This window comes from Mus pahari, chromosome 1 (assembly GCF_900095145.1).
Source record: "Mus pahari chromosome 1, PAHARI_EIJ_v1.1, whole genome shotgun sequence".
Classification (NCBI taxonomy): Eukaryota; Metazoa; Chordata; class Mammalia; order Rodentia; family Muridae; genus Mus; species Mus pahari.
Window position 1 is genome coordinate 166,328,049 of NC_034590.1, and position 18,153 is coordinate 166,346,201.

An 18,153-nucleotide genomic window follows, 5' to 3' on the forward strand; every position below is an offset into this window, starting at 1 on the left:
GGAAGAGCAACCATTGCTCTTCACCACAGAGAACCATTGCTCTTCTCTTCAATCTCAGAGTGGAATGTGCTTAACTCAGGATGATCCAGAAACATCACCACTGACAAAGGGCCAAGAGTCTGAGTCGGGAGCCTCTGTAGCAGAGAAAGTGTAATGGTCCAAGCTGGAAAAACACTATTGAGCCTTTGGGTCAGAGGCTGCTCCTCACAATGAGAACAGAGAGGCAGCAGGGCAGAGGGGACCCTTACCAGCCAGACTTCCCGCAGCACAGTTGGCTTCTTAACCCAGGCTTCTGCTTCGTCGCCAATATAGCAGAGGGCTACCCGATTTCCCTGAAATTGGAGACAAAGTAGAAATGTTGGGGTCTCCCACCTCCACTAATCACTCTCCCTCTAAACATTATATTGCGCCCCCTACAGGCGCACAGAATTGCTACTGAGAAGACCTCCCCAGATCTCCCAGAATGCAGCGCCGTCAGACCACCTCGATCCTTGGACCCACCCACGTCATCTCTGCCCACTATCGCTCAGACCCGCCTACCAGATGCTCATCTCCGCTCACGATCGGACCTCCGCAGCAGCTTCTAAGGGACTCAGGGCAGGCTGGGAATCCTTCCTTGTACTTGAGCAAGTCCGATTATTAAAACGCGAGTGCTCTGATCAGCGTGAATCGACAGGGCATCATTCATTTTCCTTTCGCAGCCCTATTCTTTCAGGATGTTCAAACTCTTCAGTACGAACCCAGTCCAAATTGTTTGTGCGCACGCAGAAACACACATAGAAAGTTCTTTTTTTTTTTTCCTTTTCAGTATTTCAAATGTGTGGGTGGTTTGCCTGTCTGTGTACCATGTGTATGCAGTGCCTGAGAACAGAAGGGAACATCAGATTCCCCTGGGGTGAGAGTTACAGGTGGTGGTGAGCTGACATAGGTGTGCTAGGAACTGAACCTAGGTCCTCTGGAAGAGCAACCAGTGCTCTTCGCCACGGAACGTTCTCTCCAACCCCAAAGTAGGATGTCCTTAACTCAGGATGATCCATAAACGTCACCGCTCATAAAGGGTGAGAAAGGTCAAGTGGGAGAACTGAGGAGAGCACCACTATGGGGACAGAATTCTGCTCTCACTGAGCAGGCAACCCACATGGTGACACTGTGGTAGGTCCTGGACTCTAGCATTCAGGAGTAAGGTCTCCTCCAACCATCATCACAGCCCTGCTAGGCAGCCATGGCTAGCCCAGCCCTGGATAGGATTGCTGAGGTTAGCTAGCTTGTCCACAGTGGTACAGGCAGAATCCGAATATCTAACTCCAAGATCAAACTCTCTCTCTTCTATGTTTATCCTTCAAGAATGTAGTGGGTTCAAGTCCTAAGTCTGGAGTCAGGTGCCCAGTCCAAGTCCATTGTGACAGTTTGATTGTGGAGTTCTCCCAGACTCCACTTCTCTCCCTGCAAAGTGTCAGGGGACACCACCAACAAATTTGCATGGTTTGGGCAAGGATGAGATCAGTTAAAAGGCATGGTATTGGAAAAGCAATCATTGGCACACAAAGCCTCTGCTCAATGACATACCCCACATTTGTTACCTCTAGGGTCTAATGCTTTGAGAGTCATTCAATACCTAACCACGAAAACATGTAACAATGACGTAGGAGCTGGCTCGAGGAAAGGATACGGTTTGCACACAGGGAAGGCAAGGTGCAGATGAGCTAGCTAATCGGCAGACTTAGATCTACCACTGTTGGTGTGAAAGCAACGGGGAGGACTTTGGGATAGAGACAGGATTTCCATGGAGGAAGGGATGTCTGTGAGACTGAGGAAACGGTTCTCAGAAGAAATGATGCTGAAACCTGAAGGATGAGAACGTCCCTGTCTCGGGGTGAGCAAGGCAGAGTGGGCAGGACACATGGCCAGAGACTGAAACCACACTTGAGAGCAAGGACCAGTGATTGCTTGACACTTTCTGCCTCCATTTCCCAGGACCTATTTAACTTTCCCTAGAGGTAGTTGAAACTTTAAAGAATGACTAAGCATGTGGTCTGGGGCATATACGGCCCCCTGAGAATGGATAGGAGGGGCGGGGGAAGGGTGATGCCTGAACTTTTACACTGCAGATGTATCGATGCCCACAAGGCAATTAAAGTCCTGGGATAAAGAAACCCACACTGTAAGACCACACAGCCTATTAAAGTTGCCACTAGCCACATGAGACTATTTAAATTGTGTATGTGTGTGTGTGTGTGTGTGTGTGTGTGTGTGTGTAAAGCTGTGCATGCGTATGGTGTCAAAGGTCAGTGTTGGATGTCTTCTATTGGTCTCCAGCTTATTTTTGAGACAGGGTCTCTTACTGAACCAGAAGCTCACCAATTCATCTGGACTGGCTGTATGCTAGCTAGTCTCTACCTCTCTAGGCAGTCGGATCACAGGCTGCCACTCCCTGTCCCTCTTGTTGTTTTATTTTGAGAACTTTCCTGAGTCATCTCAGCAGTCCCCTAGCTATTTAAAGTTAAATTAATTACCTTTAACATTCAGCATCTCTAGAGAAGCTAGCGTTGGATCACCAGCAGCTAGTGGCTGCCATAGCTGTGGGATATCGCCATCACCACAGAAGGTTCTGCTGGAAGTTCTAAGCCTGACTGAATCACTGGGAATCTCAGGGGAGCTTTTCAGAACTGCAGAAACTCAGGCTGCACCTGCTGACCCGGACTCTTCAGTTCAGAAACCTTTCTTAGGTTATCTTTTAGGTAACATGTAGTATTTGTATGGGCTTTCCTGATACTTTCTTGCATTTTTTTTTCCTGTGTCTCAGCTCTCAAAGTTACAGAAACACCAGTCTAGAGACACAAACCCACCTGGGATTTTGCTTGGAGACTATCCTTGTATTCATAACGCCCTGCCTGACCAAATTCAATTGGAGAATGAGACGGAAATCCACATTAACACTCAAACACAGAAGTACCTGGTAAAGCCCCACAGGGGCATAGAAAAGCTCTTCATCCTGGTGCCTCTTGACGAAGGAGCCACAATCTGCAGACATCTTCACAGTAGATGTATCACTAACATTACGTCTTGACACAGGTGTGCCTCGGTGGGACGGCTGGAAAACAAGACACGGCAGCTTGGCCAAGCACCCAGGGGATAGAAATATTTTGTAGATAACAAAGATGAATTACAAAGTCACATAGTCAATATCTGGGAAAGCCGGGCTTTTAACCCTTATCTTCCTGGTCCAAACTGTATCTGCGTGCTGTGTGCCTCACTCCAGGCCTCTGCACCAGTGTGGGTAGTACAGGCCCTAAGAAGGGGCAGACTGCCTGTATACATTCCTGTGTTCACTGGGGTATTTAAGTAGAGGTGGGCGTGTAGTCAGTCCTTCCCCTGAGTGAGACTACGCTACCTCTGTCTTTAATATATCCAGCCCCTCTTCAACAAAAAGTGCACCTTCAGAGCACAGGAACCTAGTCCTATTTAAGGTGAATATTAATGAAAAAATACAAGCGAATTAGATTAAGGCAGTGTGTGTGCAGAGGGAAGAGGAAGCTCAAATCCCTGAAGACATTTGAAGGTAACTGACTAATAGAAGTCGGCCTTCTAGTTTTAGGACTCTGAAGCCTACCAGACTTGGGACCAGTCAATCTTCCAGCCTTCAGCACCCCATACTCTGTCATGTTCTATGTGACCTCTCTCCTTGTCACTATTAGCAATTCATTCTTCCTCCTGTCACCTCCTCTCAGAAGTCTTCCAGTTATTCTCCATTTCAGGGCTTTAACTTCACCAAGGAGACATCCCTTTGCCCACATGCCTTCCTCATGCCTTCCTCGGTGCTTGGTCTACGCTGGATGGTAGATTGTTATGACTGTTGTGCAAATGAACTGTGTGCCATCCAGTAGATTAAAGAGTTAATGCTGTTTTGAATAGGACTGGATGTCCCTGGGGACTGCCTTTAATGTTTGAACACCCCCACAGAGTTGAGGGGAGCTTTAGAGGAGTGCCAGTTATTTCTAAATAGTTGGAAGCTGAGTTTCAGCCACAAATGGAATATATGTCAACTTCCACTCCCGAGGCTCAGGGAACATTGTGGTAGGTTGGTTGAAAGCGTGTAAGAGATGAATGAATGCAAGGCTGGACTCTGGATGTGAACTCAAAGATACGACAGCTAACTGCACAAGACCTACACAAGAGCAAACCAGTTACAAAGTCCAACAAAGAGCTGGGAGTTGCTCTTGGGTGTTTGGGCTACTGAGGGAGAAGGAGGAAGTGCGATCGATGGTTGCTCACTTCATCGGTGACTTGCTACGTTCCTACTGTAGACGTTCCTAGGGGAGGTCCCTTGGCAAGTCACGAGGAAAGTGTGTGTGGCCTCACTTGGTGCTGAGGCAGAAGAGTGATGCTGTCATAACGGATCTGCCACCAGGTGTCTCCAGGATGGCTCTGCACCTTCCCTCTCAGCCTCCACAGCATCAGACCTGTGATGGCAGCTGCTGAGGCAAGAACCAGGAACGTCACCGTGGGGATCACAGCAGTCACAGTCGCTGTCATGCCTGGAGGAAGAGATGGCCAGTACTCAGGCCCACCTATGAGCAGTGGTGAGCATGTCCCCGCCAAGCAGGCGTCTCAGAGTCTGTCCAGATATGGCATAGGTTGTAACATGCTGAGGCCATTCAGAGTTGGCTCTGTTGGGATCCTACTCTGCCAGCTCCTCACCCCACCCTCGCTACCATGACAACTCTAGTCACCCCTTTGTTAAGAGAGACCTCTATCGTAAGAACATAGCAGTGATTTCTAACACTTTTGCTAAATAGTTCTACGCACTCTCTATTGTGCTGTCCTCCTGGCGTATTCTAACCATTCAGCCATATCCTCCTGCCTAGAATACTTCTGCCTCCCAGAAGAAACTTCTATGACTCAAATCTCAGGAGCGAACGTTCCTTATAGTGATGGTTCTTAACAGGGAAGGCAGGCAATGGTGCCCCTAGGAGGTATTGATGGTGTCTGCAAACACTTTCAGTTCTAACTAGAGGGTTGCTACTGTTCACCATCCACAAAGCACAGGACAGACTCACACAGAAAACTCTTCTGCCCCAAAGAGTGCTGCTGTGAACCTCTCGCCGCTACCTTCCCTGAGCTGCCATGCTTGCCTGCTACAGTGGGAGGCTTCGTTTTGCAAAGGTCATTACGAAATCCACAGCCAGGTTGATACTCGGGTAGGGAGCCATGGGGCCATGAGGTGTTCGAGTCATTCCTCCAGGGTCTTTAAAGCAGAGAAGGACAAAGGTCAGCATGGAGTGAGTTTGTTCCTCCTGTCTTCACCCCATGTGTAACACGAGACGTACATAAAAAGCCAATACGCAAACCAGGGTCTGGAGAGATGTCTCCGTGGGTAAAGACGCTTGCTCTGACGCCCAGGGATCCAGTTAGATCCCCAGAGCTCACATGATGGAAAGCCAGAACCAACTCCCCAGTGTTGTCCTTGTAGCTTCACATGCATGCCCTGGCATACACATGCCCCACCCCGTGCATACATGCATGAGTGCACACACAGAGATGGATAAATATAAACAAACAAACAAACAAACAAACAAAAGCAGCAAGTGGGCCTCAGTCCCTTAATTCAAACCTCTGGTGACTTGGTAAATGGTTTTCTAACCTCCATAGACTCAGCCTTGTAACTTAAACCACGTCTCTTTTGACTTAAAGGATCGTGTGCCAGTGCTGCAAGTGTCAGCCATGTTTGACACAGACAGATCTTACTGCATAGCAAGCATCTCGATGGACACACGCGCATATATACAGAAAATGCCTCCGGTTTCACATGAGTTTACAACGTTATGTTAGATTGCATTTATAACTATCCTGAAATATGTGCAGCCCAAAGGCAATGGCTTGGACATTCCTGAGTGAATAGACTGATTAGTAGAATATTAGAACTGGATTCCAAACTTCTGCCCCCCCCCCAACTGACAGCATGATTAATCCTACAGAAGTGACCAGTGGTACCTGATTACTTTCTGAAAACTGTCATAATGAAGAAAGGGAAGAAAGAGGGATCTGTTTCCAGATTCCTGTAGAGCATAGACGGAGTAATCCATGTGCCTTTTCCCCTGGGAGTCCAACAGCACAGGACCAGTGATTCCTGGAAAGAGAGGTTATACCAGGTGAGGGTAACGTGGCTTTCACAGCTGAACTTAGAGCTGAGCGTAGAGTAAGGCAGCCTATCCCATCAAACATGATGCAAGACTGCCATTTCACAGAACCTGAGCTGGGGTCAATACGAACACCAACGGACAGAAGATGGCTCAGAAGTGGGAGTCACACTGGGAAGGAAGGTATAACTCTTTAGCTCCAAATTCAAGGCTCATCCGATGTCAAGAAAGAAAAATGCTCAAAATTAAGCCAGCTTGCATGCATTTCATCCAAAACTGCTTCCTGTGAAATCAGAAAATGCACTGGAAGCTGAATGCCCACAGGGCAGCAGCTGGCTGTTGATGAAGGATGGATAGCTGCCTCTCTGGTCCCTGCCATGCTGGCTACTCACCTCTAAGCATCCCTGAGATACAGGATTGCAAAAGTCAGGGCCCTTCCTTCTGACTCTGGAGGGTGCTGAAGCTTTGGCAGGGTGCTCAGACTCAGCAGTTTTGATCTACTTGCTTGGTACATGCTAAACTCCGGTTATCAAGGAGAGACTTCAGAAAAGGGAAGAGCACCTGTTCTACACCCCAAACCAGAAGCCATACCCTGGTGTCAGGTTCCACTGAGGACAGAACAAAATGTTGTCACATATGAAGTAGCTTCTATGTGCCTGGCTCTGTGATCCTGGCAACCTCACACACCTAGATAAGGAGTAACTCAGTCCTATTACATGTGCCCTAGGGTCCTACATGCACAAGGGTCCCATGTCTTCCTTCCAGAGCCAAGGGAGACAGGGTTGACCCACAACCCGGGGCTAGAAGGCTTGGCGCCGTTTTCTTTCTGGGATATTACACTGCCTTCCTTACTGTTCAGACATGTACTAAAGGCAAGTCCCTCGGGGGAGGGGGCGGGGAGCATTATTAGAAGCTATGTGTGTGAGAGAGAGAGTTCCCAGGGAGATGAAGATAAGAACAAGGATGAGGTTCAGGGTCCTCCTCATCCCCTGGTCAGGGAAACCCGGAGCAGTCAGGAAGCTCTAAGCCCATATGCCCTATGGAAGACTGGAATCTTGTTGAGATCATAAATATTCCATAATGGAATGAGGCAGACCTTTGAGGAAAACTATAACACATGCCCAGCACCTCCAAGTCCACAGGGATGTGGCTAAGAAGCCTGCCTTACCCTGCAGTGTGACCTGACCAGCTCGCAGGGTGTTAATCAGCTGCCGCCCATCCCGGAAGTCTTTCTCAGCCTTCATCATATCCTCCACAGTCTGAGCGTAGAGTAAGAGAGCATCGTACAGGTAGGCAGAGTAAGGGCTCACCTTCAACAAGAGAAGCAAACACGGTGTGCACACCCTGAGCTCCCGCCACCGAGCTAGAGGAAATCATTTTCCATCCTCTGAGCACAGGACCAGCCCACGCCAGTGTGTGTAAGAAGGGAGGGAGCTACCTCGCGCCCACACCGGATGATCGCAAACCTAGCTGTACAAGACTTCAGCTTTCCTTGTGTGCCCCTGTTTTCTAATTGGATCACATGCTCAGACCAAGAACAGCTCCAGAGGCCATCCGCTATTTGTGGCCATCCGCTATTGAGGGGGTGCCGCCTGGGTGGAAGACTCAGAAGCCAGAATGTCCGCCATTTGTCTGACTGTGAGAGCAGAGGCATGCTTTGTAACCTCTCCGGGTCTCAGCTCACTCATTTATAACCAGGGATGAAACGATTCGTGAAACATGAGTGTGGCTGGATGAGGCAGATGCCCACAGTAGTTCTTCAGTACCTGGTGATTTAATCAATAAAACACATGTGCATACACACCCCCCACAAACACATACACACACACAAACACACACACACCACCTTTCTCTACAGCAGCTGGAACAGAGAGATTCCTATAAATAACCATCATCTCTCACACACATACATACACACATGCATACACACATACATACATATGCATACCTGTATATACATACACATACACACAATACATACTTATGCAAACATTACACACATACATTGTACATATACATTGTATACTCACACACATACAATATACACTCACACATATACATTACACACACATATACATTACACACATATACATACATTACACACATACATTATACACTCACACACACATACATTACACACACACATACATCACACACATACATTATACACTCACGCACATACATCACACAATCACACATACATAAACATATATGCGCACCCATACATGGACATGCATACATTACAAACTCACAAACATACACACAAACACATAAATATACTACGCATACACATCTATATTAAATATTCACACACATAAATACACATATACATGCACACACTCACACACATACATACATTACACTCACACACATATGCACATACAAATACACACATGTGCACACACATACATAAACACACATGCACACACAAGTATGCACACACATGTACACACACACACCATCATCACAGTCGGGTTTACAGTCTGACTCTCATTCCTCATCAAGCCCCTGTCTTCATTGTCTCAGCTTGGCCCCAGAGTGGAAGTAGCTTCCTCTCTTGCCAGGATTCTCTGTAAATTCTGCCATGTTGTTCTTCCTCTGTACACAGTCATGTTCCTGCTGGCTGATGTGACCTCTCATGACTGTCTTCCCTCACAAAGCCCATCTGCTTGCCTGACCTCTGCCACTCCCACTTGACCGTTCTATTCTGACTAATAGTCTGGTCATCCTCCTGACAAAGGCCATCAGCATAGTCCAAGGTTCCCGTTGGTTGGCATCTCTTCTGCTGTGTCAACATAGTGTACCGTGACACTCAAGGCCACAGATTGGAAGGTAGATGCCACAAAGGATTCCAGTTCATGTTTGAGGAAACCCAGCTATAAGGAAATTAGGTAATTTACTCAAAGACTCCATAGTTAGTAAATAGCAAAGGCCAGTAGCTTTCCACCCCATAACTCTGGCTTCTCTGTGGTCATGGGTATGAACATCACAAAAGAACATCACACTACTGTTTATTTGGGCTATGGAAGACGTGTGTGTGTGTGTGTGTGTGTGTGTGTGTGTGTGTCTTTGGTGTGTATGTGACTATATGTGTATGTGGATTTAGTATGTGTATGTGTGTGTGCATGTGTGTATATGTGTGTGCATGTGTGTATGAGTATGTGTCTGACTGTGTGTATATGTGTGTGATTGTGTATATATGTGGATGTAATATGTGGATGTGGATGTGTGTATTTTTAGGTGTGTGTGAGTGTGTATATGTGTGTGTGTCTGTGTGAATATGGATGCATATTTGTGTATGTGTATGTGTGTGCATATGTATGTATGTATATATGTGTGTATGTGCGTATATGTATGAGTGTGCGTGCATGTGTGTGTGTGTGTGTGTGTGAGTGTATGTGTGTGTGTGTGTGTGTGTATATAGTTGTAGAAGAAGAGTCAGAAAGAAGAAAGAGACATGTCTAATCGACTGTGTAGAAGCAGCCAGCAGACCTGCTCCTCTGAGGAGATAGAGCTTTGAAAGGGTGGCCTCCTCAGTCTTTGGTAGACTTGCTTCCGGAAACTGTCATCTCCAGTGCCTCCTCCGTAGGTGCTGGGTGCGATGAGAAGCACCGACTCATAGACTTTGGGAAAGCGTGTCACCTTGTCCTTTGTCAGTACTTCCTTCCAAAAACTGTCCTAAAATGTAACAAAGTAAATGTCACCGTGCTATAGGAAATGACCCGTGGAGCCCATTTACATTCAAGGCACCACTGAACCTAAATGTCCTGTGCTAGTTCTTGGAAATACAATAATTCCAGAAGGCTCTGCGATGCTAGGTTCACAGCCAGAGAATAAAGAATGAGAAACACACGGAGGCACCAAGCAGCTAAGACACGTTAAGCTTATGTAGCAGCAAAGGCTGTCAAGCCAAGCACGTTTAGGACCGCCTGGTCCTACTGTGCTTTGCAGTGTCACTGTTTATTACCATCAGTAGCATCCAGATACCGATCTGCTCTGACAAGTGTGATCACTGGATCCCAAATTCCCTAGTGTCAGCATGTCTAGAGGCACACATGCATGTGTGTGTATACATACAAAGCATGTGTGCTTTACAAAACTGATATTACATTTATACGGTTCCTCTGCAGCTTGATTATTTACGGCGTAAACCTAACTGAAAATTGTTTTATCAAATGGACTTCTGCATGGTTTTAAGAAGCAGGGTGACAGTGTATGAACACTTCATGGTATACTCTACACTGTGTGTTCTTCCCGTACTACATACCAGTTGGAACTGACTATCAGAGTTTTGCAAAGAAGGAAGGAAGGAGAGGAAGTGATTCTCTGCAAGCTGTAAGGGCTGTCCCATCCTCTCCTCCCACCATCTACCTGCAAGCGGAGATGAGGGGAACATGAAGAAGGGACTGATAACAGCAGAGGGAAGAGGATGCCCTGGGAAGTAGAGAGGGGTAGGATCCCAGCCACCCAGAGAACTCTGGGGCAGCCTGACCACCCAATCCTTCCTGACAAAGGAGGGAAAATACAGTCATCATTGTTTCTCTTTACATCAACTTTGCTCCATTTTGGTTCTTTCTGAATATAGAACACGTTCACATCAGAAAGGAAAAACCCACTGAGTAGAAACTATACTGTAGACAGGCAGTGAAGGAAAGACACGTGGCCCTGTCAGATGTCCTTAGTGTAGTATGTGCAGCCCCTGCAGCTGACCCTGGGCTAGAACACACACGAATAGTAGATGTGCAGCCTTGGATAGGTCATGTGACCTCTCTGGGCCTCCAGTTCTTATTCTATTAAAGAAGATAAAGCAAACAAACAAATAAGCAAAGACTCTGTCTGAAAGAGTAGTCGGGTGACTGGGGAGTGCTGAGGTCGTAGATGAGGTACCCCACTGGTCTTACCTAAGTCTTGGGTTTGGAAGTTGGAAGGAAAATCATGTCTGCCTGGCAGCAGCATTGGTCAAATATCTACTTAGTACTTGTGGTAAGTACGTGGTACTTTGGCCTTTTCGTTATCAAGGAACCAAACCTGGGAACTGTTTGATGGGCCTGTGTGAGCTTCAACAAGGACATTGGGAAGCGGCTGTGGAAAAACAGAATGGGAGCCACCTGTCTGAGAGTCCTTCAGACAGGCTGATGTACTTGGCAGAAATGAGAGTTCCGCTGATACGTGCTTGCCTGGAGAGCAGAGGCTGGCTGGAGTCAGCTAACCTCGTCTTAGCCCAGACCTGGTCCGGAACTCTGTGTAAATGCTTTCAGTTCAATCTTGGTCTATTTTAGAGTGTGTGCTCAGGGGTGTGTGTACATCCATTCATGCTCATGTGAGTGCATGTGTGTGTGTTCAAGTGCATGTACTCATGTGCCTGTGCGTATGTGTCGGGGTCAGAGGTCAACCTTGGGTGTTGTTTTAGATGTCACTTTTGTTTACTTTTTAGGCAGGGTCTCTCAGTGACCTGAGCTCACCAACTAGGTTAGGTTGAAAAACAATAAAACCCTAGGAAGCCACCCATTCCACACTTCTCCAGGACAGGGATTACAAGTGTGGGCCTCCAAGTCTTTTAAAGTGGGTTCTTAGGATCAAGGTGTGTGTCAAGCACTTTACTGACTGAGCTGTATCCCCAGCCCTGGTCTTAAGAGGAACCTTCAGGGTATTGACCTCCTAGAGCCTTGGTGAGTATCTGGTTCCCAAACACACCCTACCACCTGGCAGTTCTTATCACCTCTCACTACAGAGCCGCTGACCAACCCTACCTCCAGCTGCTGCAAGAGGATGAAAACGAATTCTCCCGAGTTGAGTCCCAGGTCCTCTGCAGCCTGCAGAATGCGCCTTGCATCCTCCGAGCTGCAGATTAGGATGATGACTAGAAGAAGTGGGAAACAGTCAGCCAGTTGTTCATGCTCACGCATGTGTGTGTGTGTGTGTGTGTGTACCACATACACAGACGCACTTCTTTTTAATGTCTAAAATAAGCCCACTGCAAACAAGACACAACCATATTACTTCTTAGAACATCATTCGGAAAATAGGAATGCCTGCGCCACTGTAGGACATACTTAAGCTAAGCCTGTGATACACAACTGTCAACCTTTGTCCTTAAGAAGCCAATCTTTGCTTTGGTCTTCCACCACCACAGTGTACAAGTCCAGGGAGTCTGAGATCATTTCTTGGCCTCGTGTTTGTTTGGATGACCCCAAATCTGTGGCTGCTCAGCTGCACATCAATTAGGAAGAAGTAAAAGAGGAGCTGTGGTCAAGGACACCTGGACCTCCTGCGTTGGGAAGGAGAGAAGTGACCAAGTGCTTTCCTTCTACTCTGTAACACCATCATCCATCCTGAGGTCACACAAATGAAGAGGCAGTTTAGCCTTTAGGTTAGACAAGCTACTGTCTTCATCTATTAAGCTTCAAGTGTGTGTCAGGCTTGCTCACAGGAAATAGCTGTGAGCAAGACAGGATGGGACCCACTGGCGGGGCAGCATCAACCACTGCTCTTCATCATCCACAGATACCTTGGAGAACACCGTAAAGGAAGAAAGGCTCATCTGAATCCACAGTTTCAGAAATATCCGTCCATTGTCACATGGCCCTGTGTTGAGGTGGAACATCGCTGTGCTGGGAGCATGTGGGAGAAGACTGCTCGATTCACAGTAGACAAGAGGCAGAGACTCTTGTGAGGAGGAGACTTGGAACCAGGTATCACCTCCAAATACGCTCCTGGTGACCTACTTTCTGAAGCCAGGCCCCACCTCCTAAAGATCCCAGAACCTCCCAAAATAGTCACCAGCTGGAGACCAAGCATCAGACTCACGAACCTATGGAGGACATTTTTGGAGTCCCAGACAGTGAGTGGGTGAAGACTTGGGGGATAACTGAGCACTCTCACCAGAGAGAGACAAGGATCTGATCCCAGCATGTCAGGGTAGGTCTGCCTGAGGAGGTGAACTTGAGGCTGAGTCTGGAAGGCTGAGGAAAGGCTCCTAGGAGTGCTGGAGGGATGGTGGGTGGGGGATGGGGGGAGTGAGTGAGCATGGGTCATGGTCATGAAGAATGTGTTAATATGAAGGACATAGAGGTGTTAACTAGGGTATTCTAAGCCACATCACGAAAGCGATGACTGCCATACATTGGCCAACTACCTATCAAAACTTGGCGCTAAACCCTCCCCACATACAGCCCTATGTAGTCCCAACCTTCCTAAGAAAGAGGTATGATGCTTTTCTCTATTTAATAGAGAAGGTGTCTATGGCACAGAGAAGTTAAGATTCTTGCTCGTGAACACAGAGCTAAAAAGTGAGAAGGTTGGGAATAAAAACTCAGTATGTCTGTCTCCAAAGCCCATGTTTAGAGTAACAAAATTCAAGCTTTGCAGGAGTATGCTTCTAGAACTTACTCTGTACAGCACAACACTATAACATCCATGATTTCACACACACACACACACACACACATATATATATATATATATATATATATATATATATATATATATATCATAATAAAGAAACTGCTTTAATGTATTATAAATTTTGTACCTTGTCTCCACCTTCTTTTTATAGAAAAATAAGTATAAAGACAGGTTCATAGTTGTTTCTAAACAATCTCCAAACATGAGCTAAGGGAGACTCTTGTGTACTTACCCCTGGTGACAGATGACATGCTCCTGAGGCCTTCCTGCAGAAGGTATGAGCTGCTGCTGTTATACCTCATGCTGGCAGTGATGTTGAAATGGAACTGGAGTCCTTCCTCAACAGCCCCCCACATCTCATCCTCTTCTCCCCAGGAGGAATCTGCAGAGGAGCCTCCAAACACCCCGATGTGTTCCCAGCCCAGGTACCGCAGGCTTTCCCGAAGCACTGTGCTGATTTCCCGCTTGGGCGGCACAAGTGTCACGCAGGTGTCACACCAGAAGTGGTCCTTCAGGGCTGCCATTTGTCCAACGAAGTCGAACAAGGGGATGTTCCACTCAGAGGCCAGTAAACCAATAACCTTGAAAACGAACAAGAGAGTAGCTTTCCATAACGGAGCTGACCCCACGCTCACACTTTCGGGTATGGTGTCTGCAGAGAACTCAGGTTCAGGGAACCTGTGGATCATTTCCTACAACTTTACTGTGTAGTGCAGGGGACCTCAGGGGACAGGAATGATAAATGCAGAGTTTCTCAAGCCCTTGCTATGTTCTAGTCCCTCCATTAGGAACGTTCATGTTCATTTCTATCTTTAGTTTTAAATGGAACAGTTTCCAAGTTGGTATTTTTATTGGTTGAGAGTTGTGTACACGCATAAAATGTGTTTCAATCAACATCCATTTCATCAGCTCCAATTTCTACCCCATTCCCCAACTATTCCTCCCCAACTCATGAGAATTTTATTTTATTTTATTTTATTTTATGTTACTTTATATTTTTAACCCACTGACTCCAGTCAGAACCGGTAGCTTGTATGGGTGTGGGGCCATCTACGGGAACATAGCCTCTCAGAGGCTGCATGCTTGAAGAAAACTAACTCTCCCTCCCTCATCAGCCAACGACTGCCAATCTTTTCCTAGCTAGGAGTGGGGAGTCCTGACCACCTCGCCCTCCATGCTTAGATTTTGCTTCGCCTGATCTTACACACGTCGTGTGATGCTCTCATGGCTGATGTGAGTTCACACTTGCAGCTTTCCTTCTGAGTTCTGAGAGCGGTGTTTGGTGGTAGCAGCCACCCACAGTCTTCAGCTCCTGCTATCAGTCCCCTTGGTGACCCCTGACCTTGGAGGGGAGGAGATGATGCGGATGTCCCACTGAGGGCTGAGCACTCAGGTCAGCGTCTGGAGTATCTCCATGGATACAGGTGGTCATTGCTCCCAACTTAAAGATGGGACTATGGAGGTACAGGGACACATTGCATAGGGGACAGTGGTGTAATGGAATTAGAACTCAAGCCATAGGTCCCCGTTCAAATGCTTCCTGTACCCATCCACTAGTTTCTTGTGTATTTTCTTTAAGATATTACATTTTACAAAAAACTTCAGAGACCTTTAAAGAAGTTAATGCCCCTCTTGGGAGCTGAGATATATAGAATAGCCCTGGAAAGCATCATACGCTATAGCATTTATAGATGTACATTTACAGGCATTAAGGGAAGCAATCAATTACTTTTTTTTTTTTTACTTTCAAAACATTAATTTGGAATGAATTATCAAATGCGTGTGGGTTTTCAATCTCACCTCAGTAAAGATTATAAAACAAAATGTATAAATGAACTTAAGTAATAGTAACATTCAATGCCTGGAGGAAAATAAAGAGTGTTTTCCAGTCTGTATTTCAGAGGCATTTCATTGCTTGACCTCCTACAAAAAATGAGACAAATGCACATGCACACTCAAAAAAAAAAATTTAACGATAAGTGACGCGTTCCAAACTGAGGGATTACGGACAGGTAAGACGAAAGCAGAGGGCGAGCAGGGTCTCAACACTTGGAACTGACCTTGAAGGAAGGGTAGGGTTTAGCTAACCAGAGAGATGTCAAATGCAGAGAGGTAGAAATTTCAAAGGCCACCTGAGCTTCACAGCAACAATCAGGAAGAATTCTGAAGCACTAGGGGAGTGAGTCCTCTCTCAGATGGCATGACACCCGAGGACGCTGACTAAGCTAATCCGATTCACCACAAACTGCATGTTTCCCTCATTTTCTGTAGCTTAGAACAATCTCTCCAGCTTGCTATGAGCATCCCTGAATAATTTATTATACACATCAAAGGAAAGCCTCCTTTAGCAATTGATAATGTTATATTTAAAAACAAGCCCTGGTGTCAGTCTCAAATTCTCCAAACCAAGTGTCTGACAACATAAGAAGCAATGAGTCAAACAAAGAGGAGGGGAAGGGCACGCGAACTAGTCATTCCTCAAAGTCTTTAAAGACCATTAACTCTTGTAGTTACAAGGTCTGAAAGAGAGAGAGAGAGAGAGAGAGAGAGAGAGAGAGAGAGAGAGAGAGAGAGAGAAAGGAAGGAAGGAAGAAAGAAAGAAAGAAAGAAAGAAAGAAAGAAAGAAAGAAAAGAAAAGAAAAGAAAAGAAAAGAAAAGAAAAGAAAAGAAAAGAAAAAGAAAGAAAACTAAGACCTAGACAACAATTGTTAAGATTTTTGCCCAGAGAATAATGAAACTATATAATATATATCCATCTGAAAATGTCCTTATATAATGCAGTACCATGTACAATGAATATATACAATTAAATGTTTAATCAAAAATGTAAAAAGTCAATAAGAAAAGATGAATGAAATTTGTGTCTTTATCTGTCCGTTCACTCCTTTCAGTAGAAATTCAGACAATTTTAGAATACTCTGTACTCTACCTCTGCTGCTTCCGGGCATGCTGGTCCAAACAGAGCAGAAATGTGTTCTTTCTGGACCTGGTCGATGAAAACTGCAAGGGACTCCTTGGCACTGCATGTTGAATTGGTGTAAGTGAACTCCCAGCTCACGTTCCCTAGACCCACTGGCTCTGAGTTGAGCTTGTCCACAGCAGTCTGGAGGCCTGCCCCCAGCCTTTGAACACTAAATGGATGAGAGATGTTCCAGGGGGCATGGAACCCCATGGTGAGCTTAGCAGCTTCAAGACAAGTCACTAGCATGACGGCAAAGAGCATCAAAACCAGAGATGGATGATCTGCACGGCTTCCCGCCCCAGCATAGAGCCTAGGTTCTAGTGGGGACTCAGAGCTTGTCCTGGAAGCCATGGGTAGCATCTAACGAAGTATCATTATACAACTCTGGTAGGCTCAGCCACTTGACCACTCATGCCCAGAACTTATACGCAAGTGAAGAGTCCCCGGAGACCACAGCTTGCTTTCTGTTCAGTGTCACTAATTAACAGAAGCCGGCTCTTTCTCAGCAGGCCCTAACACAATACAGAGGCAGCAGAGCTACAGAAAACAGGCAGACGTGGGGAGTGAAGAAGCCCCTGGATGTTGGCCTAATGACATCACTGATGACCTTTGTGCTGCTGGACAAGTCACGTGACCCTATGTGACGCCATGGAGTTCACTCACATAGTAAGAGAGCCTGTGCTAGAATTCTAACTGCTCTTCATGTTAATTGCATGACCCAGACATAATTGGTGCACATCTTCTCCAAAGTGGTGTGGGGAAGGTTACAAGAAGCCATGTAAATCTAGTCCCTGCTACAAGGCTGACACAAAACGTCATTCCATCAAAATTAGTTTGAGGGGCTGGGAAGATAGCTCAGTTGGTAAAGTGCTCACTATGCAAGGCGGAGGAAGACTTTAGCTTCAACCCTCTGAACACGCTATAAAAGCTGAGCATAAGATGCTTGCCTGTAATCCCGACTCAAGACAGGTAGAGACAGGAGGATCTGTGGCTAGCCAGCCAGCCAGTCTAGTTGAATCAGTGGAGTACCTTGTCTCAAAAAATAAGTTGAAGAGCAGTTGTGGAAGATATCTGATGACCTCCATATGCATGAACACACATGCACAAACATACAACACACCAGATGATACTTACACTAGTAACCACGGAAGCTATTGTCTGCTCAGTCCGTTCTACAGAAAACACTTAGAACAGGTGAACTAATGCTACTGCCAACCAGGCATATCTTCTCGTTCTCTCTCACCTGGACTTAGAGGAACATGGGTCAATTAATACTGGATAAATATTGACCTTCTCTCTATATAGATCATGGCAAGAAGATTGGGGTAGGGGGATAGCCAGCTCTTTACTGTCTGACCTATCAGAGGGATGCCAAGGCTCTTGGAAGGCCACAGCCATCCCAGATAAGATGGCCTAGACATTTCCTAGGCATATCCATTCTAAATGGTCAACTTCCCACCTTCCATGGCTCTTAGTTGGGTAAAACTTGGTTCCTCCCATTCATCTAATACTTAGATATTTTAGCATGATAGTCTTGCTACGAGCCTCAAAGAGTCCTGTTTCAAACCACCAGTCCCCTGATGGTTACAAGCACAGATTCTTCTGAAGCAGGATGTGCTCATGGAATGCTGCTTTGGAGGTCCTCATTTA

The 18,153-nt window shown here is 46.3% G+C and overlaps 1 protein-coding gene across 1 annotated transcript in view; it reads right to left on the reverse strand.

The window, feature by feature from the left end:
• Positions 1 to 16,863, reverse strand: part of LOC110334709 (guanylate cyclase 2G) — a 40,884-nt gene extending 24,021 nt beyond the window's left edge. The window contains exons 1-10 of the mRNA XM_021216562.1: positions 16,471 to 16,863; positions 13,774 to 14,122; positions 11,888 to 11,997; positions 9,630 to 9,815; positions 7,306 to 7,447; positions 5,992 to 6,127; positions 5,133 to 5,245; positions 4,360 to 4,535; positions 2,954 to 3,091; positions 249 to 332 (exon numbers count right to left, since the gene is read on the reverse strand). Of these exons, the coding sequence (XP_021072221.1) occupies positions 249 to 332; positions 2,954 to 3,091; positions 4,360 to 4,535; positions 5,133 to 5,245; positions 5,992 to 6,127; positions 7,306 to 7,447; positions 9,630 to 9,815; positions 11,888 to 11,997; positions 13,774 to 14,122; positions 16,471 to 16,863 (1,827 nt within the window). The remainder of the gene's footprint in view (positions 1 to 248; positions 333 to 2,953; positions 3,092 to 4,359; positions 4,536 to 5,132; positions 5,246 to 5,991; positions 6,128 to 7,305; positions 7,448 to 9,629; positions 9,816 to 11,887; positions 11,998 to 13,773; positions 14,123 to 16,470) is intronic.
• Positions 16,864 to 18,153: the final 1,290 nt, after the last annotated feature.